The following is a 21,388-nucleotide window of genomic DNA, read 5'->3' as shown; positions in this document are numbered from 1 at the left end:
TGCCTCTTAGACTCTTGACCTATTGAGGATTCTTCTCTGAGCTTTCAGGTGTCTGAGGCTTGCAAATTGCACAGACTGTCTTGCTTACATAACAGTTAAGACATAGTAGGTACGGATCTGCAGTGTGCATTGCCATAGTGGAGGCACCCAGTCTTTCTACATAGTGATGAAGGAAGTTTTCTGAGCAGAAGAAAGGTTGATTGCCCTGGGGGTTCAAGCTCTCATCACCTTCAGATAGCTGGGGGAGGTCCCAAGTAAATGGTTCCTATGTAATTGTCTGGCCTATTGAAGGAGAAACCCACTTGAAAAGAAAGGGCAATTATGGTAGTTCCTTGCGGCTTTCTAATTGGAGAAATAAGCGTCCCACTATTTCAGCAATGGGTTGGGGATCAGAGTTGAAAGGATCTGAGAGGTAGCCTAACATTTAGCCTAACAAGTAGCTAATAACCATCCCTTGGCTCGAGAACGTTCCAGATTTCGCTTTAAATGTGTGTGTGGTTGCCATGGATTTCCATGAAAAGTCCCCCATGGTTGCAGAAGTTATAACACAGCATATTGGATTCTTGACCTTGGAAAAAGACGAGAGGCAGGACGACTTGTCTTAAGTGTAACTCTTTCCTGCACACCTTCTGCTTACGACTACACACATATAAAGTTACATATATAAGGCAGGTTGCACACTTCGGCTTCAGGTTACGGGCTGCGCTGTGAGTGTATGCAGAGCTTAATCAATGTCTGTAACTGTAGACGTCTTCCTCCCCTTTCATCGCCCATCTCAGGTCTTATTTCGCCAGCTGTAACAGAACACTGTGTGTGCTGTGTGGAAGTTACTGTTTGTAGTGTTATGATCTTCTGCCACACCTACACCCCGGCATATCGACATAACAAAAGTGACAGTGTATCAAAGTTGGTGCAGGTTCTCGATTCTTTAAAGGGCTTGAAATGGTTCGATTTGTTCCTTGGTTCTATGTTAAGGTTACGTCAGTGTTGGCGTGTCCTACAATTTCTTGGTTTTATCGGTGGAACCATACATTTTACATTTCTGTATTGTTGAATAAGGAATAATAAGTAATATTGTCTGCAGAATTATTGCAATACATGATTTAGTAGACTGAAGCACTGTATACTCTTAAAAATAAAGGGGCTTTGATCTAGGGCTTGGCGATATGGTAAAAATACTGTATCACAGTATTTAAAGACTTACAATACAAAATTCATGTAATCACAGCCTAAAAACATCAGTAGCGACAGATCGAGCAACAGACAAACTACTGTTCAGATCCTCTTCCTTGCTGAGTACAGGGATTTCTATTCAACATCTGCTGCTCTTCATCTAATTAAACCAGTCTAATTACACTGTTAGTAATGAAACCTGCAGTTAATCAGTATTTATTAAGCACTAACATTGTCAAAACACAATGCATCACAATACGATCGATCTTTTAATGATGCAGTTTTCGCATCTCACCACTATCGTTCATCAGAAACATAGTATTTGGTTTTCTGCCCCAAATCAGAATGAACTTTCTTTCTGCCCAGAAAGTTCCAACCCAAGTTCTCAGAGTTCTTCACCCTCCTTTAGTCCCACAGTCTCCAATTTTCCAGTTTTCATTTTCTCCAGTTTCCCAATCATGACTTTATGTCATGATTAAGGCATGGTCCTGAACTAGCAAACATCACTGTAGAAGAAGTTTGATATTCACGTCTTACTACAGGCCATAGTTCCTACAGTTTACTTTAGCATGTTAATGAGCTTGTTTTTAGAGATAAACGCACAAGGCGAATACATACAGGGCTGAAGATTTAAACGTGTAATGTAAACATCTCCATGCGTTCTACCCCCCTCCCTACTAAGCCTGTCTTCTTCTCGGAATCTTACCCGAGGTCTCCCGTCTGCCCTTTGGCATGCTTTCATATTTATTTGTCCATATTAAAAGTATTTGGCTTGGCTCAAATTTTCCATCCCTTCATACCACATTCCGACCCTGCTTCCCCCAACCACCCCCCCCCCCATCCCCTGAACTTTTGTCGCTACCACTGACCCCTTTTTTCTGCCTCTCTTGACGTCCCCTGGCCTGTTTCATTCTTTTCTCTCATTTCCCCTTGCTCTGCAATGGTCACACTGTTTGCAGGTCAAACTCATCCTGCTGTTGCCTGCTCCAGTCTCCCACACCCTGCCTCTCATCTCCGTTTCATTTTCCCATTCTCGCAGATTGTGCCCATTACGTCTCCTCTGTCAGCATAGCCTTTGTCTTTTGGAATCCGACAGAAACCCCCCTCTCAGGAAGCCCTGGACCCCATTCTTTTCTTTTACGCTCTTCAAATAGCTGCTATTTTAACACAATTGCCACCCAGGGGAGCCGTCTCCCTTACAAGGACAGCCAGCATTAGTCCTGTTTTGCCACACAGATATGCTGTAAGATCGAGGCTAGCCCACCAAGATTGCCGTTTGCAGTTTATGGTACAGTAAAGTCGACAGGAACTGCAGTCTTGATGGCTACTCTATATGTTGTGCTTTATATGTCTTCATTAGACGAAGGTCACAGGGTTTGAGTCTTATTTCATTCTTCTTGGCTGAGGAAGTCAAGAAGCGGTTCAGTTCTTTATGCTCCAGGCTTGCATACACCCAAATGAATAGCACTTGGCAAGCTGCGTTCGGTAGGACAAGGTTAGTGTGCCAGATGGCAGTGCGCTCATAATTGTTTAGCAGCCTCTGCTAAAGTTGTTAGAAAGCCCCGTCTCCGCCGTGAAGCCGAGTACCAAGAACAAAGTGGAGTGAGGAAGGTCCCGCCAACCTTCTTGGGGATGTAGCCAGAAGCAAAGTTCAACTTGAGGGATTCTACCCAACCATGCAAGGGCTATTATGATCCCCAGCCTTCATGAGGTCCTGTTTCTCGGAAGAGAAGCTGCTTGGGGAAGGCACTTCTTCTGGGCTGCTTTTATTTGTTGGTTCAAGGATTGGCATGCTATATTCCATATTAGGCAAGACGAACATCGGTCGCATCCACTCCAAAGTGATTGCACCATAATCATGGGTTCAGTGCGCAATGCCAAAGCATTAGCAGTTATTGGAATTACTATACAGTTATGCCCTAGGCAGGGTTCTCAGCTCACAAACATACTGTTGCAAGCTTCGGCAACTTCTTTCCTGCACTTTTGCCTCATTATATGTCGTGTCTCTTGGGGATTATCAAGCTTGTTCTGCTGGGCACCAGGCTGGATTTGGTTAAGCCAAGGCAAGGGCCCACACCCTGTATTCCGGCCCCAGCTAAGCTCATATATTCAGCCTTAAAGGTACAGGAACAGCTTTCTTATAAACACTACCAGTATAAACAAACAATCTACCCCCCTTCATCTTCAAATCATCTTGACCCAAAGACTTGTCAAGCTGCTCGGTACCACCTAAGCCAGTGTTTAATGCTCATGTTTGGACGAGTTTGGTCAAGAAGAAAGGATGCAGTGAGCCACGAAACCATCTGCCAACAGTTTGAGCCATAAATCCAACGGTAGAACAGCAATGTTGAGACCAGGAGGTGTTAAAGACTTTGTTTTCTTGAGCGGTGAAATATTCCAGGTGCTTCTGTAAACCTGCCTCAAGAGTCTAGACTCCTGCTTCACGCGCAGACGGTTTTAAAAGCAACCTTGCGAATTACCCATGTAACCCAAGTGTGGGCAAATCTTTCCCTTCCGTCTCCGGAGATTTGTTGAATCGGCAGAATTTGATTCAGAATGTTTGCTGCAGCTGTTTTCCAGCTTTGCGCGCCACAACGAGGTTGACATCCAGGTCGAGTGGGATGCTTTTGGGAAGCTTGTCAACATGCTTTCACGCAAAGAGCATTGATTAAAAAAACGTTACCCGAGACACAAGGACCTTGTGTGAAAAACATGGATACAGTGGTGGGAGGTGTTGACCGCCTTGCCCATTTTTGGCATAGTCCTCAGGAAAAGAGGAAATGAGTGGTGTTGAATGCTATGTCTCCGAGTTCTGTGCTGGGACAGACTCCTATAAATAGCAACCAGGGCCCCAGGTCAGCATCAAGCAGATGCTAATTTACAACTGCTCTGAGACAGGATCCAGAGGTTGATGCTGAAAGATGGAGACTGGAAGGGGGGGAGAGGGGAAGGAGGACTGTACTAGAAGCCTTTAGTCTCATTTTATAGCTGACCTCATAAAAAGAGGAATGGGCTGCCATGGGTCTTGAACGATGTCTTGTCATAATCAGGGTGGAAGCTCTGGAGGCTTCGGAAAGTGGTTACTCCAGAGTCTCATGTGGAGCGCTTTATCAGAGCAGTATATCCCAAGAAAGGGGTTATTCACATCTGCTGACCGGTATCTTCCTTATGATCCCCATGATGTTCAGATTATGTTTCACAGGAGGCCTTCACAACGGTTATGCCTTGAGAAGTGCCAAGGATAAGATTCATCAATGTGATCTTATTGGAGTTGGAGTACTTTAGCCTACTTGGTACATTTGTAATGGGAGGTTTTCAAATGTATGATTTGAAGGGAGCATATTAGAGCTTCATAATATATAGTTTCAGCATAGTTATCGCAATGTGCACATGTGCGATGTGCACAAACTTTTTTGCTGCTTGATACAAAAGAAAAACTCACACTTTTCCCATTTTCAATGGCAAATATCCCAGCGGCAGATTATATTGCTTATTTTACTCCAATATTGGATACACAGAGTGCATTATTAATAGCATGATATGTTAAACACTGACTTCTGCTGAAATCTGAGGGAAAAAACCTTTTATAATAATAATAATAATAATATTTCTTTCCTCTGTATTAGATATTGGAAAAATGTTGCGTTATCTGGTGTCAACCAGACAGGTTCCGATGGGTTCCGATTTGAGTCTAGGTTCCTCTACTTCTCTAGGTTTCTACCTCTCCTGTCGTTCTGAGGGTTTTTTTCTTGCCACTATCGCCACTGGCTTGCTTAAATGAAAAAGGCTCGGCTGTATAAATACATTTGAAACTTCATTTTCTACACTTTTATGAAATTTTCATTTACTCTTCAGACCATACAGTCCATATATGTAAACTAAGCTGCAAAAACATATAATAAAACATTACATAATTTTTGTATATATGTGTATATCCACCTATAGCTTATCTCTGACTTACGCATGCATTTTGCACCATAGACATCAAACACACAGTATCTTGGTTGAACGATTACATTTAGGATACGTAGAAGACGTGGTTAAAAAATGGTGTTCCACACTCCACAATAAAGAATTCCGCTCATTAAGCTCCCCATGTTGTCCTCTTCCCCTCCTTATTTCTTAGTCCTTATTTTCTTTCGGTATCCTTCTTCCTGTCTGCTTTGCTCTCTCATTTGGTTATTGCCTGCATGTGTTCCTTTTTTTCTTCTTGCCTGAGCTCATTGCTGGATGGGGCAGGGGCGGTCCTCAGGAACAGGAGCGCCTGTGTTTTTCTCATCAGGCCCACCACACAGGAAAGCCGTATGTGTGAAGAGACGAGGTGCGGGCCACTGTTTGACCAGACGACCTCCATCCGTCTCCTGCTGTAGACTTTGCAGTGCCGTCGTCCTGTCTAGATCAGTTCCACTAGCATTAGACTGGCTTTCCTACGAAGCTGGTTACTGAAGTATTCAAAGCATATCAAATGCTATTCGGGCCACCTCTAATAAACAAATAGAGCAAAGTGTATCGTTCATATAAAAAGCAAGAATGTGACTTTAAATGAAATGAAACCACATAAACGACACAAGCAGGCTGAGCTTTAGCGTTTCAGTGCTGCTCCAGCCTACTGGTGGATAGTAACTAAAACCAGACTTGCAAAGTTCTGTAAAGGCATAATCCAGTCATTAGGGGCATCAAACCCCTGTCCTGCCGCTGTGGAAACCACAAATGCACGAGGAACTCAAGAGTCAGATGAAGACAAATGCAAGCCTTCATAATGCAGATATTAACACCACATGCACACACAGACGCATGCACGCCGCATGCCGTTCCTTTCAGCTGATGCTTTGTCTTCCATCTCTGTCCACCCCTTGCTCTCTTAGTGTTCTTAACCTTACAGAGTCTTCTGCAGAAACTGTACAGAAATCCAACCCTAGCCCTGAAGCATTTGTCAGCCCTCTGCAATGTGTGTGCGTGTGTTCTATACAATGCGTTCCAGCCTTCACTCTGATGAGGTAATGTTGTGAAACGCCCAGCCTCTGCAGGCCTTCGCAGCTGTATCTGATCCTCAGCATACTGCTTTCTTCCCTGGTGAGGGTGGAGAAATGGTCACTGTTGTGGACGTTTTGGGTTGGACCACATCATTACATTTTTTAAATCTGTCTTTTTTTCCCCTCTAGATTGAACTGGTGCTGGCTGATATATCTTCTGTATTTTTTGTAGCGTTATGAGCATACACTGAACAATAACCTAGGCTAGCCTAGCCCTGTTACAAGAACATTGTGATTCATTTTCTCAGTCTTACCGGATGTCCTGACAGCATGGTGCGCAGTTAACTAGCTGAAGAGATGGCAAAGTAGACCAGCTAGAGTTGTCTTTTAGCGTGAATTTCTAGCATGAATGCCATCATTAGTGAGAATTTAGTGGGTGGAAATATAATAAGGGGGTTTGGAATTGGGCCTGTTTTCAGCCCTGTTTTGATTAGGCCAGATTTTCTTTTTCATAATAGACAAACAGTGCTTTAGGTTCAGGTTATGTTGGTTTCATGTACCGAGCCCCTGTTATATTTAGCTGACTTTACTGATTTTACTCCACATTTTATGTATAATACTGGAAATGTCAAAGCCTTGGATGTACCTTTACCTTCTCCAAAGCTTAATTCTGGTCCTCATCAGATTGTAAGAGTAAACAAATGCTCTTCTGCCTGTTCATTCAAATAAGGAGTGCATAACCTCGGTAACGTCACGGACACAGTCACCAAAGAGGCAATACACTTGCCTAAAAGTGCCGAAGCAGAGAGCGTGCTGTTTGCATGCGTTTACTGCATCACTGTTTGTGGACGTGTGTGGTCCTTGCACAAAAGGTTTTGATGAAGGTAGCAATGCACCATGACGCAGAGAATAGTCAGTGAAACCTTTACTGTGCCTCAGTCTACATACATTAATCACAGCATGCCTTATTCAGCCTGACCTCTGGATGAACCACTGCATCCCCTCAGGCAGAGTCTTAGTTGGAACAGCATGTTTTGAACGAGGCCCAGATTTACCAAGGGTTTAAGTGCAATTAGCTGCTGTTAGCAGGCCACGTGTTGAGGCCTAGTGTATCTTAGCATGTACGCATTACACTTCAGCTAATTATAATACACAAAGTGATATTCTCTTCAAGTCGATTGCTTTCCAGTCATGGCATTCAGAGTGAACTAACCTCAGCCACCATATGGCTACGGCTCAGGGAGGATTTAGTTGAATACCCGTAAAGATTAAAACTGACTAGCGTTTAGCTAATAATGCTCACTAAGTGTTGTAATGGCTATACATTGTTGAATTGCAAAGCTCGGACAACATGTTTTAGTGAACGCTAGACATGTTAATCCTGCTTGCTAACCGCTAAAACAGCTATACTGAATTCCAAAGCCTTGATGACATTAAAACTTTCTTGATAGCGTTCTTGGTCATTTTAGAAGAAAGTGCCAGTGTATGCAAACATGATGTACAGAAGGAAGGAAGGAAACAACTCAATCTTGTAATGTCATATTGTCACTGTAACGCAAAAACATCTCCATTATTGCTTGTTTTTGACTTTTTGTCATTATTAAAATCTGAAAAGAAGAGCTTTCTTCATAATGTGCCAAATATTCAGGATGAATGGACCAATAGAAACACTATTGAAATGTTATCTATGGACATTTCAGGAATCTATAGGCACAATTCAGGAATCGCAGTGGCAGCTACTTCCAACTGTAGCTAATTTTTTTTTACAAATACCAGAATACAGTGTCAGAAACCACATAAGCAGATATTTGTGAGATTACACAGATCTTTCAAAAATGCTGCATTATTCAAATCAATAAATAGTCATTTCAAGTGCTTTGGTGTGAAATGGTCTAATGTAGAGAAACATACCAACTGGGAGTTCTATGTAGAACCCAGGGTTACAATCTCTATAACCCAAAACCATTACTTACTATCCCAAACAAACACTTAACCTACTCAAGTTTTCTGAGATTAATAATGTATGTAAAAAAATGGTAAAAAAATGGTAAAAAAAAAAAAAAAGAGATAAATTCAAAATTTCAGGAAACCTTCTATATTGTTAAATATTGTCTTAACATTTATTTACAACTAATTTTATATAGTAACTTTTGCTTCCTTACAGAATGGAACATCTAGTTCCATTCACTACCACTGAAATGAAGCATTTGACACCAAACCACTCTGAATGAATGACTTTGTTTACATCCTAAACCATTTAATTATACAGAACGTTTAAAAAACTGGCAGATTTTCCCTCTAAATTTCTTAATTCTATTGTCAGAATTTGTTTGGCAAAAAATCCCCACTCACCACCTGCCTCACACTGCACTCACAAACCGCTAATGTATACTCACTACCCTCACTCCCCTCTGCTTCTCTCCTGGCAGAAAGTCCTAGAACAATGGTGTCACAACAGCCTAATTGCAAACTGATCAGTGGATTGGTTTGACATGCTTTGTAGAACAGACTGTGTGTATGTGTGTGTGTGTGTGTGTGTGTGTGTGTGTTCTAGGCTGTTGGTCTTGTTTGTGTCTGGGCTCTGTGTCAGCTGCAGGGGTCATCGTCTGGAAGGCTTCCACTGATCACAGGCCTGGTGGACAATGGGAAAACAATGACGATAGGCTTGTTTGGAGATCTTTCATTATGTATTCCAAATGACATACGACACATTCCCCTCAGCAGAGGAAAAAAGGCCTGTCTGTCATGGTGTTTTCAGGAGCTAGCACTTGCTTGCAACAAATAGTAGTAGGCTAGCTAAACTTGTATATCTTATAAACCTAAAAAGGTTGTTATATTGCAGTATTCCTGCCGAAAGTGTTATTAGACAGTGTGACAGTGTGATTAGACTGGTTTCACTAGATAAAGTTCAGCAGATGTTCTCACTGTATTCTGTGTGAGAGAGTATCTGAATAGTAGTTTTTAAAAACACATGACTACCGTTTGTTTTAGTCTGTAATTACATGCATCATGATAAATATTTTTTTGAGTAAACAGTGAAGCACTTTTGTAGGTCGCTCTGGATAAGAGCCTCTGCTAAATGCCTTAAATGTAAGTGTAAATCAGCAGAATTTCTATATCTGTGGATGTCTGTTCATTATGTATTTATGTTTACACAAAGTTCATAACAGGGTTGAGGCTGCTCTTTTGACCCTTCTCCTTTATTTGGAAGTCATACAGTGACAACAGTTTGATCTACCAGTGCTAAATAATTCATACAAAATAACAACATGCTTTTGTTATTGTTGCGGTCATGGTTAACGATGGAAATGTCTGATCTGGGTGAACTCTATCCGTTTCCGATCACAAAGAAGAAAAATAAAGTAAGGCTGCAATTTAACCTAGAATGGAAGTTTGACGCTTCTTGATGTATCACCTCAGCAAAGTGCAAAAGCCACAAGCGTCATGATTCATTCCTGTTTAGTCTTTAAATAGTGTTTAAATCTTTGATCTCCGTTAATGCCAGTCGTGAGAATGCCACAGCAAAACCAAGAAAAAGGCAACCAAAAGAGATTTACAAGCTCAGTCCCATTAACTACTACCCAGTGCCCAAAGAAACACATACATGAGCTAAGGGGAGCAAACCAAGGCGGTTTGGCTTAGACTAGAGCTGTACTTCATATCCTTGTGCTGGTCATGTCATCTCCTGCCATATACATTTTCTTCTTTGTTATTGTAGCAACAGGTTGTAAATGGAATTAAAATATGTGTGTGTGTGTGTGTGTGTGTGTGTATTATTGCTGTTGCTCTCCATTTTTGCCTCACATTAAAATTTCATGATCAAATGAAATGGTCGAATTAAGAAATCTTGTTACATTAATTTCGATTAAAAGTTGGTTCCTGGAAAGTCCCTGTTTTGGCGAGGTTTTGACAAGGTTTTTATTCCGACAGCAATGAGATGTGCAACATTTTCTAACATGAATCGCCTCCCTTAATTTGAAGACTCTGTTTTACTGTGGTATAAAGATAAGGTTACAGTTGTCCTCATCTAATACTATACTGAAGATCAGATAAAAGCCACAAAACAATAGTGAGCAAAAGTTGTTGAGCTTCATAAATCAAACAAGAACTACAAAAAAATTAAAAAATTAGCCATCTCCACTCCAGGGTAGTAATTAAGATGCTTTCAACAGAAGGTTTCCCAAAGTGGTAAAGCCTTACTAGGAGTGTCCTCCTTGCTCTTGATTTTAAGGTCAAGAGAGAGATGGTCTGTTCTCTTTGAGGCTCTTCTAGTGTTATCTTTATTATATCTAATATTGGGATAATGTAGGGCATATATCACAACATTTGGCTGAAAGGAAAAGGAAGCAAACCTGGATGGGCCAGTCTGCAGGACAGTCGAACACACTCCTTTCACTCCACTCTGTGATCTCAGAAATGAGGCTATAATTCTCTAAACCCGTGTGAATCTGAGCCTCAGTTAGCTGGAACATGGCCTGTGGTGTTTAGCCTGTCTGAGGCCTAAATAGCCGTCAACGAGTGCAAACATGACGGAACCTGGCGAATTTCGCCTTTCGGTCTCTCCCATAGCAGTCACTCGACTTTGCTCTCTCAGACCAAAGGTTATTTTGTTAATATTCGTATCAGTTATTTACTAACAAGCGTATCTGATGTTCAGACACTCAGGGGGAGTTTGTTCCACCACCTTGGTGCCAGGACAGAGAGATGGTGGGTCAAGCTGAGCCGCACTTAAATCACAAAGGGCTCTTGGTAGTTCTTGTTTGATTTATGAAGCTTGACAACTTTGCTCTTGATTTTGAGGTCAAGACAGACAGATGAAATGACAGTTTTTTTGTGGTTTTGGATCTACATATCCACCAAGTATCAGACTGCCCAGAGCCGTCGGAGTGACAGAAAGGTTCTACCATGTTTTTCCCACCTGTTTTCAGAGCGTGAACACCAAGCTCTTAAACGCTTGTGCTAGCCAGACGCAGAACAGAAATATGACACGAATACGTCCTCTTTTTGAGATACTGTCTAAATTTTAAAATACCACAGTATATTGTTGTCTAGCAAGACTGTGAACCAAGCCATACGCACTCTCAATTCACACAAAGGTTTACTGACCTCAAGGCCCAGCTTTTGCAGTGGGCGATTGTTAAAAGAACCATGTTGTTTGTAATAGAGATTAAAAGTCTGGAGAACCTTCACTTGATGTAAAGGTTCTTTAGTAATTTAAATGTGCTTAAACAAAGTAGTTCTTGTAAGGTAACCTAAACTCAATTGAAAACTTGTGGGGTGCTGATTAGGAAAGTCCACCGCAAAGCAGTGAAGGCCACTGTGCTGTTGCCTTCACAGAGGGAGGGTGCACAAAGGGTTCTCTTACAACCCATCTCAAAGACATTTTTGTATCCTATTTTTGCTCATCATTAGTGAGGATACCTAAAAGTGATAGTGATAGATGAGTCCATTGTGTCTTGACTGACTGGTAACCACAAACAGATGCTGTTTGTTTATTTTATCTTATTCATTCATTTCTTTTTGGATTCCATGCACTGTTATTATATGAGCTATTAGCGCCAGAAGCCTTAGAGCACTTGGAAGTACCAGCTCTGACTTGAACCTGTCACATGTGTGTGCTTAGACAAGTCCTCACTAATACAAGGGAGAAAAAACTAAGTCAAGACTGAGCTATAGCCTATGCAGGTTTGATAGATGTTCCCGAGGGCCCTTTATGTTACAGTGATGGTTTGGAAAACATGGAAATGGGAAAATACATAGAACAGGTTATAATATGGTGCCTGAGGCCTGAGACACTTAACTATAGTTATGAGAGTTACTTTATATAGGAAGTGGTAGGATAAAATAGTTGCAGAATTAAAAACGTATACCTACACTATATGGACACAAGTATTGGGACACACAATCATTGAAATCAGGTGTTCCATTCGGTCCCATTTCCACAGTTCACAAAATCAAGTACCTAGCCATGCATTTCACATTAGTTGAAAGACTGGTTGGTTCTAAAGAGCTCCATGAATTCCAGCGTGGATATATAACTGTATATAATAGGATGCCCCCACTACAACAAGTCAGTTGGTGAAATTTCTTCCCGCCTAGATATTCCATCTACAACTGTGAATGGTAGTATTGAAAAGTGGAAGGAACCACAGCAACTCAACCACAAAGTTACGAGACCACGTACAGTTACAGAGCGGGGTTCCAAACTTGCTGTAACAGCTGCAAGAGGGGGACCAACTCCATATTAATGCCTATGGATTTAGAATGGGACACCCTGGACCATTTCACATTATACCACTGGGACTGCCTTTGGTTGATATCAGCAATTAAATTATGCACAGATCAATCAATGGAATTCTGTCCATACTTTGGTTAATTTTAATAGATAAGAGTTTTTCAGACAAAGCAACAACCAAAACTGCACAAGTAGGAGGACTCTTCTAGCCGTGAGAACTCCTGCTACATCTATTACTCCATGGGGTATGGACACTTTGTTGGGGTTAACCCTAGGTATGCATGATAAAATGCCAAATGTGTGGAGCAGTCTGAGAGACTTTGTAGGATGGAGTGCGGGGTATATGTGTGTGTGAAAGCATATGGTCTGCACAGCTGCCTACCCACTTGGTGCATTCCAGGGGGCTGACGTTAGCGAGGATGGGGCATTAGCTATGCTTGCTGGGCCATTACTTTCATGGAGAGTCCATGATGCTTACCAGACTCTAGTTCCTGTTGATATTAACTGTGTTCAATGGCCTCATGTTGTTAGTGAATTATAGTCTCACTAATAAGTGTTCTGTGTAATACTCAAGACTTCATCATGATGAGCTTTTAATAAACGTGTCTTTATGATGAAACAGAAACCTGTTGTTTTTTTGATGTGATTTTAAAGCCCTGTTTTCTGTCCTCCAGGGCGCTGTTCGCATATGATGGAGTTACCAACAATCTAAAGCTCTCCGATTCTGGAGGTAAGACCACAACTATTTGCTAGTTTGAATATGGATGTAATGCACTGAATGATGCCAAGATGTGCTATATATGTGTATTAAAAAGGGTTTATCCTGCTTGTGTTGGTGTAACTGACTTTATGCTAGAATTCGGAGCATTTCATTGAGAAATTGATTGCAAGATGGAGCACCATCATTCCAGAGAACACAGTTCCACTGCTCTACAGCTCAAAGCTGGGAGGCTTTATACCCCTCTAGCCCATGCCTTGCATTAGGCATAGTGGCAACAGGTTCATGTTTATCTGCTCCAGAGAGTCATATTCTATTGGCAATACTTCTCCACAGGGACTAGACAAGCTGTGTGTGGGCATTTGCACATTTGTGTCAGCAACTAGCTGAATGCATTTATTAGTAGGGATGTCCACAAACATTTGGACATATAGCATATATTCATAAGGATAAAGGATAAAGGTGCACGTATTCGTAACCTTGTTTGATCACCCTTGACTATCTTTTTTTGACCTTACAGTGTCAGGATTTCACAGCTTGCAAATTTCGATCATCAATGATAGTTATCCTGTTATATTAGCCGCCCTCTTTTCAGCTTCAGCCTGTTAACGGATGGTTTGATATTTTGCATTCAGGTATTTTGTGGAATATATTCTTTCCTGCATCTCTGCAATATTTCCAATGCCACTGGCAACATTACAACCCCAAAGCATGATAGATCCACCCCTATAGCTTACAGTAGGCAATGTGTTCTTTTTGTGAAGTGCAACAATACTGCTTTTATCCAGTTTACTTAAGCAGTGCTTATGTGGATAAGATGATCATTTTGTGAAATTATGTAGGACAGCCTTGTAAAGATAAAAAGAGTCTTTCATGTGGTATCAGATGTAAAATAATTCATAATCTGTCCCTTTATTTCTGTCCTTTTCCCTCTCTCCCAACTCCCCTTTCTCTTTCTGTTTGCTTCTCATCCTGTAGCTGGAGGCTTGACAGAGCTGGCCCAGAAGTTTCACAGTGCCAAACCCATGTATGGACTTTGCAGGGTTGGCCTGACGGACATGGGGCAGCCACGGATAGCCATGATCTGCTGGGTAAGCTGAGGACACCAGAGTAATTGATTATAATTAATTCAATAATTTGAATTAATTGAAGCTCAGTTTGTGGTCCCAGATCTGTTGGCCAGAACTTTAGCCATGAGAGGAGACTTTTGGGCGGTCTTGCTGCACTGTTCTTTTGAGGTCTGCCCACAGATATCCAATGATGTTTAAGTCTGTAAGGAAATGAGAGAACCATGGCAAAACCTTCAGCTTGCATCTCTTGATATTTTGGAAATTTGAGATGTGTTTAGGATCCGTGTCCTGCTTCAGAAGCCACCGTTTTTTCATCTTCACCGTTTTTGTAGAGGTGATGTGATGTTTGCTTTCAGAATTTGCTGATGTGTCACTGAATCCATTCTTTTGTCTACCAGTGAAATGTTCCCTGTGGCACTGGCTCCAACATTAGCCCAAAGCATGATCAATTCACCCCGATTCTTTTACCATTTAAGGGACCAAAGATTTTCCCTTGGTATATAGTTTTGTTTTCTATTACAAACATGGTTCTGAACCAAAAGTGGTTCTTCTAAGGCATCGCTCCAAGAAGCATTTGAGGCATGGAGAGGGCTGTGTTGTTACTCACTACACTACACCAGAATTACTTAATTGCTAATCAATAGTAACGTCCCTGCACCCGAATCTGAAGCTAAACTCAGGCACAGTGAAGACGGCACTCTTGTCTGAGGCTCGTCTTGGCACCTATTAAAGCTTTAAGCAGTAAAGGCATTGTGCATCCGCATGGCCCTCCGTTCAACATGTACATATGGATGAGATCACTTTAGTTTCTCCCCATTGGACGTGAAACCTTTGACCATCCGTTCCCATTGGCTGCTTCTTTGGGGCGTGAGCGAGAGGTGGCTCCTCACTGGCCAGGGCTGGTGCAGACGTTCTGTGAAAAGGCTGTTTTCTGAAGAGGGATGTATGTGAGGCTCCTGTTGATGAGATGCGTCAATGGCTCCGTCCCACAAAAGGGCTTCGACCCCCCCAGACAGCCTCGTATCCGAAGGAGCTCAAATCCACGCTGAGCAAAGCATGCTGGGAACCTTCCCAGTAACCTCCTCAGTGCTGGTTGTCATGACAATGAGGCTGGAATGTTGTATTTGAGGTCAGAGGTGGCATCTGTTGCCAGTCAGGCAATGCTGAGAAGAAGGGGGAGTGGATTTGGTGACCTGTTCACAGCGCAATCAGGAACTTAACACACAAACATACACACACAAAACACACACACACACACATACACACACACACACCTACAGTACCAGTGCAGGTTTGAACTTCCTTATCTTAACTTTTATAATAACAGTAAGGACTAAGGATGCACCGATATGGAAATATTTATCTGATGACGATATTCAATATTTTTCATGTGCTTTTCTGTCAGTGCTGATACAAATGTACAAAAATGCTAAAATCTACAAATTGAATTGACTGCATCTTGAATTAATTGCACAGAAATATAAGTGTTCAAATATATAACTATAAAATGATCAAATGTTAAGCACATAGTCCAGCATTACCTAAACATTCTGCTTCGCTGGAGATCAATAAATTAATCAGATATCGGTTTGAAATGAGGGAATCTGAGGAACTTCGATGATGATCAATTAATTCCATCACTTGTCACAGCCTGATTTTCTTAGCATGCGGTGGATGTAGTACTTCTTGAGCAATGACAACCTACCTGTGTTATTACAAAGAGAGCAGTAGGTATTGTTAAGAAAATATGCTACAATTGATCAACTGTTTTCAAGCCTGGGAGCAGCCAGAAAATCAATCCCTGGTCCTCCTAAACTTGCTGGTCAGTAGCTCGCTTCAAACAAAGTCTAATGCTGTCTGCACTTGTGAGACCTATCTGCTCCCGGTGCAGATTGTTTATATATTATATATAACTGAAACTGGTTGTTCTGTAAGTACCAATTCTGAGCTCATCAGATACTTACATGTCTCAAAACAACATCAGAAACTTGTTGTTTTCATATACCAAAAAGGGTGTCCAGAGAAGAAATGGCGCTTCATTATGTGGTTGGTCCATTTAGACAGCTTCTCAGGGTTTGCATGGCAGCATTGCTCTTAGTCATGCTGCTTCTAAATTTCCAGCCTGTTGCATTTTCCCATTAACTAAGGCAGCAGTCAGTAAGACAGTATATCTTCCTAAGAATCTGAGCTCAGTTTCAGGTCGGTCAGGTTTGGACGTTTCATGGCTATTTGAAATTGGAACAATAGCTTGAACAGTTTGAAGGGATCTGCAGTAATGCAGTGTAGCAGGTCTGGAGTGCTTGTGAATGTACTCAGATCTTCATGGAATGCTATCGAGTGCCATGTGAATTTGCCAAAATATGTGCTTCAGTCACTGGCCATGGTTGAAGGCCGCAGGAGCTAAAATGAATTGCTGTCATTTATTAAACCAGACACGAATTGGGCTTTCTCACAGGTCGGAGAGAATGTGGATGAATATCGGAAGACGGAATGTGCAAGCCATGTACCAGCAGTCAAAAACTTCTTCAAGGTAAGACACACCCATTCTCTTCATGCTTTCCCTTCTCTCACTCTTTCTCTAACTGTTACCAGTCAGCCACGCATTTGCATACTTACTGACTAAATCCTTAGCATCCTTAGCACTTGGTGTAGCATTGTGGGTTTGCTTTTATGGCTGAGCAAGAAAACCACTCTACACCAATAGGCGTCCTTGGGCAAGTCTCCTGACACTGCATTCACCTACTTGGGTAACATGGTGCTGTAAATGGAAATGTAGTAAAACTCGCTGCACAGTAGAATAGTGCAAAACTGAAGTAGCAAAGTTTAGACAACAGAGGTGATTTGGCTTATAGACGTCATTTCGGGTAAGAGGAAAGATCTGTGAAAAGGATTTTATGCTGAACTACCACTTTAATGCCAGGAAGCATACTTCAGGACTGAGTCCACTAACAGTAAGTGAGGTTTCTGTTTGCAGTAAGCTTGCGTAACTTCAGCTTGGGTATTTGGATCGTGTGGCACTTCTAAACCACCATCAGTCCACTCTTAGAGCCAGCTTGAGCTCATTGCAGTTTCAGCATTTGGAAGTATTCAGGAGCATGAGTAAGTGGGCAGTAATGTTGCCTTGCTCTCTCTCTCTCTCTCTCTCTCTCTCTCTCTCTCTCTCTCTCTCTCTCCCTTTCACCTTCTCTCTCTCTCTCCCCCTCTCTCTTTCTCTTCTTCATATACATCCTGTGTTTGTATCCTTCTGGAACGTTCTGTCTGTCTGTGGGCTCTGTTCTGTTCTTGCTTTCTTCTCCGTAAATGAATAATTATAGTCTCTGTGCTGCACTTGTGAATACAAAAGCCAGACATGATGCGCCCAAGCAGGAAGACACACACACACACACACACACACACACACACACACACACACACACACACACACACACAAAATTAGGCCCAAAAAAACAGTCAAGACAAGACTGCAGTCACACCCCATGTAAATCACACTTGTGTGGTCTAGTTCTGATGCTGTACTTTGACATTGGGTAGCAAGAGCCTGAGATGGCATTTTAGGATTGTTGGAGACTTCTTTACACATCGTGTGGTCTGCACTTGGGCTGAACTCGCTAGGGCAGCATGACCTAGCCGTGTCCAGAGTCGTAAATGTTCTATACTAGTAATTTATTTAGCGGACAGTGAAACAACTGATTTCTTATTATCTGAGATCTTTTAAAATCCCTTCCCAGACCAATGTGCATCTACACTGTTAAAAGTATGATTAGAATAAGAATTAAGGCTTCTCCAAAATCCTCTTTAACCTTGTTCTAATCATCTGTAGCTGATGTGCTGCACCTGATTCTAATTCTAGGCATTTAAAGTAGTAATATTTTAGTAGTAATTCCTCAGAAAAAAACATTTCTATTAATTACATTTTACAAAATTTTTTTCTACAACTACATCTATAATATTTAAATCTGTATATTTAAATATATACAAATTAGCTGTCCTATTTTTTCACATGTCTGTGTATTTCATTAACAAATAAATCCAGTTCGTCCCTTTTTTGCAGTGTACAATGGGCCTGGCCCTGGCTTGGAGTCACTGGTTTGCATGGAAACTCGTATTGTTTTGTGTTTATAACGCAGATGGCACAAGCCTACGGGTATAGAGCAAAAGTGCAAGCAGCATTGCAAAGAGAGAGGGAGGGAAGTAGGAGACATGGAATGATAGTGAAGTCTTTGTGCAGCTTACTCTCTTCTTCCACCAGGATGAAATGGCTATTCATCTAACAGAGAGTGTGAAGAGTGAAGAAGGTTCCATGACATTTATTATAACAATTGAGCGTTGGCTTGTATTTGTCGTAGCAAGTTAGCTTTGTGTGCGATCGTACAGGTGTGTGTATGTATTAGATTTTAGTTGTATGGCATTGGCTTAGCGCATTGTGATGAACATGCAAATAGGATTAAGTCATCTGGCTTGGACATGTCTAGCCTACGATCAAGAGGCTTCATCTGTTTCTACAGAAGACTTGAGAAAGGCTTGGACTAGAAATAACTTGTCCCACCCTGAGAGCAGCCTGACAATTCTGTGTCAGCTGGACAGTAGGCTTCACAAAATTCCTAAAGTTAAAGATGCTAAGTAGGGTTCTTTGGAGTGGCTCCCTAAAGAACCTTTTAAAGAATCTTTTTAATGTTTAAAAGTTAAGCTTTCCCCAGTATCATGATTAGAGGCTCAGAACCATTCAGAAAATCTTATTATCAAGAGTGTAGCCCAACAAAGTTTTGTATCTGGGGCCCTAGAATGAAGTTCAGTACATGGAACGGACATATCGTAAACTGTTGTGTCCTTCTTTTAAAAGCAAAACCCAGGTCAATAGACCAAACCTGTAAATTTAAAGTTTAAATTTAAATTTTAAAACCCCAAAATTGTTATCTAACAGTATTGACAGTATTGTGGCTAATCGCAACAGCTAAGAGGCTAAAAGCAAAATGCTAGACAGAACAAAGCAAGGGCCATTGCGGTTATCCAGCAGGCCGGAGTCATTGGAGTGGATAAAAGGGATAAGTGCTAATCCCCTCGGGTATCTTACTGAACCCTGAGCCCTCGTTTTTGTCCTTGTTACAGTTCTAAACTATGCTAGGTTAGACTGGGCTAGGCTATGTCAGTGTTTCCCAACTCTGGTCCTAAAGGCCCACTGCCCTGCACATTTTAGTGCTTTTCCTGTGTTAACACACCCACTTTAACTTAATAATGGGCCGTTATTCAGCTAGTTCGTTTGAATCAGGTGTGTTGAAAGCTGGGAAAGCACTAACAAGTGCAGAGCAGTGAGTGGGCCTCCTGGACCAGGGTTGAGAAATACTGGGCTATGCTATGCGGCTACCGTGGGCCGTCTCTGCGACATATAACCTGCCAATAAAAGGAGACCTGTCATTTCTGTCACAGTCCCCCAATGAAAGGAAAATCAGCATATTTCATTCTAAGGCAAAGTAACAGGGTTGTAAATACCTTACCTGACCGTGACCAACTGGAAAAAGAATAAAAGTTCACATTCCTAATCACAAATGTTGCTTGTTAAACCTAGTCATAGGCAACAGTGAAAGTGGTCATCAGATCAAGCAGCTGTGCAAAGTTGAGCCACACAAGACCATGAGTGCCCTTAAACAACATCCCCAAGTCTGGATAAACCGTAATCAACATCATTGTTCTTGCTGACCTTGTGGTTCTCAGTGGACTCAGTGGTGCCACAACAAGAGCCTGCCAGATTAGGAACTGTTTAAAGCTGTGAGCAGAACAGAACAATGAAGTATGGAGAACCTGAGGTGAACCTGACGACCTGGAAAGCACATGCTTTGACTGTATTTGAATGGTCTGAATGAAAAAATTGAAAGGTGCTCTTGAGGCAAGGTTAGATGCAAAACAGACTAGGACGCCTCTGACCTTCAGCATTGTCTTCCTCCAGAATTAGCCCCAGCTTGTCATTTCTGAACACTTTTAGATGACCACAAAGACGCTAAAGCGATGTGTGTTGCCACAAGCACACAGTCTCACTTTCTATTGTTAGCCAAGGTTTCCTACTTGCAGTTGGTTTCCTTCCTCTGTCTATATCTGAGGAGCGTGTGTTCATTGCCTGGTGCCAGGCACAGCTAAAACACTCTCTTCCTCCTCTCTCTGCACTATTGTTGACCGGTGTCACTGCGCAGTGCCACTGACAGGCACAGCACAAACAAATACCATAGTGCAGTTGGAAGAGAATGGAAGGATGAAGGGAAGGAAAAAGGAAATTTGCAAATATAATGTGAACTGCTGGGGCTGGGAAGGGACAAGAGACATTGTCTGCTCTGGTATACTTTTTGGTAGGTTTGGTGTACATAAAATCATCAATTGTAACTGAATAATTACTAATTACTTATTAGCAATTATAATAATGTATCATTAATTTCTAAATCTTGTTGGAACCACTGGTGGTTGGAGGCTTGCATATATATCATTTGAGATAACTGAGGAAAAACGTAGAGAACCAAGAGATTTGAGCTCAGACCTTCAGACCTTCTTTAGCTAGTTAGGACTATAGCTTGTTCACATATACATTAGAAAAAGCCAGACGATGCAACTTTTAATGCAACTAAGTTTATAAAAACTCCACAAACCTTGTCCAAACAGTCAACAGCCAAGGGCCCCTTGCACTTGTGCCTAGCACTCTAAAAATGAGCAGAATCGATGCCCACAAAGAAGGAATGGCAAGGTCAAGTTGCAGTCTGCATGACCAAGAAAGCGTTTTGAGATAACTGTTTGGAGGCTAGAAATGCACATTAAAACACTGCAAAACTGCAATTTAGCAGACTGCAGTGTGCTATACAGCTCTACTGTGCAGCAACACCTGCACAAGTAGGATGTAGAGTGAAAAGCATTGATTATCTTCATCTACAGTGGCATCTGTCCATGGGTGGATGTATTAGGCAGCAAGTGAACAGTCAGTTCTTGAAGGTGATGTGTTAAAACCAGGACAGAAGCCAGACGATTATTAACATTGCCAAAGCATCAGGCAGGTCTTGTAGGGTTTTTCCTAGTATGCAGTGGTCAGTACCTTCCTAGTATGCAGTGTTCAGTTGTCCTGTGATCCAAGACAGGACAACTTACAGGACTTAAAGGATCTGCTGCTAACATCTTGTGCCAGATATCACAGGATGCCTTCACAGGCTTGTGGCACAAGGGGGCCTACTCATATTAGGCAATATTA

The 21,388-nt window shown here is 41.7% G+C and overlaps 1 protein-coding gene across 1 annotated transcript in view; it reads left to right on the top strand.

Moving 5' to 3' along the window:
- The window catches only part of LOC140541989 (uncharacterized), a 58,752-nt gene that overhangs the window by 13,324 nt on the left and 24,040 nt on the right, over positions 1 to 21,388 (top strand). Inside the window, exons 2-4 of the mRNA XM_072664806.1 lie at positions 13,056 to 13,111; positions 14,078 to 14,190; positions 16,625 to 16,699. Coding sequence (XP_072520907.1) covers positions 13,056 to 13,111; positions 14,078 to 14,190; positions 16,625 to 16,699 — 244 coding nt within the window. The remainder of the gene's footprint in view (positions 1 to 13,055; positions 13,112 to 14,077; positions 14,191 to 16,624; positions 16,700 to 21,388) is intronic.

Source organism: Salminus brasiliensis, chromosome 20 (assembly GCF_030463535.1).
Source record: "Salminus brasiliensis chromosome 20, fSalBra1.hap2, whole genome shotgun sequence".
Lineage (NCBI taxonomy): Eukaryota > Metazoa > Chordata > Actinopteri > Characiformes > Bryconidae > Salminus > Salminus brasiliensis.
The sequence above is the reverse complement of the archived record's forward strand: the minus strand, read 5'-3'. Positions and strand labels throughout refer to the sequence as shown.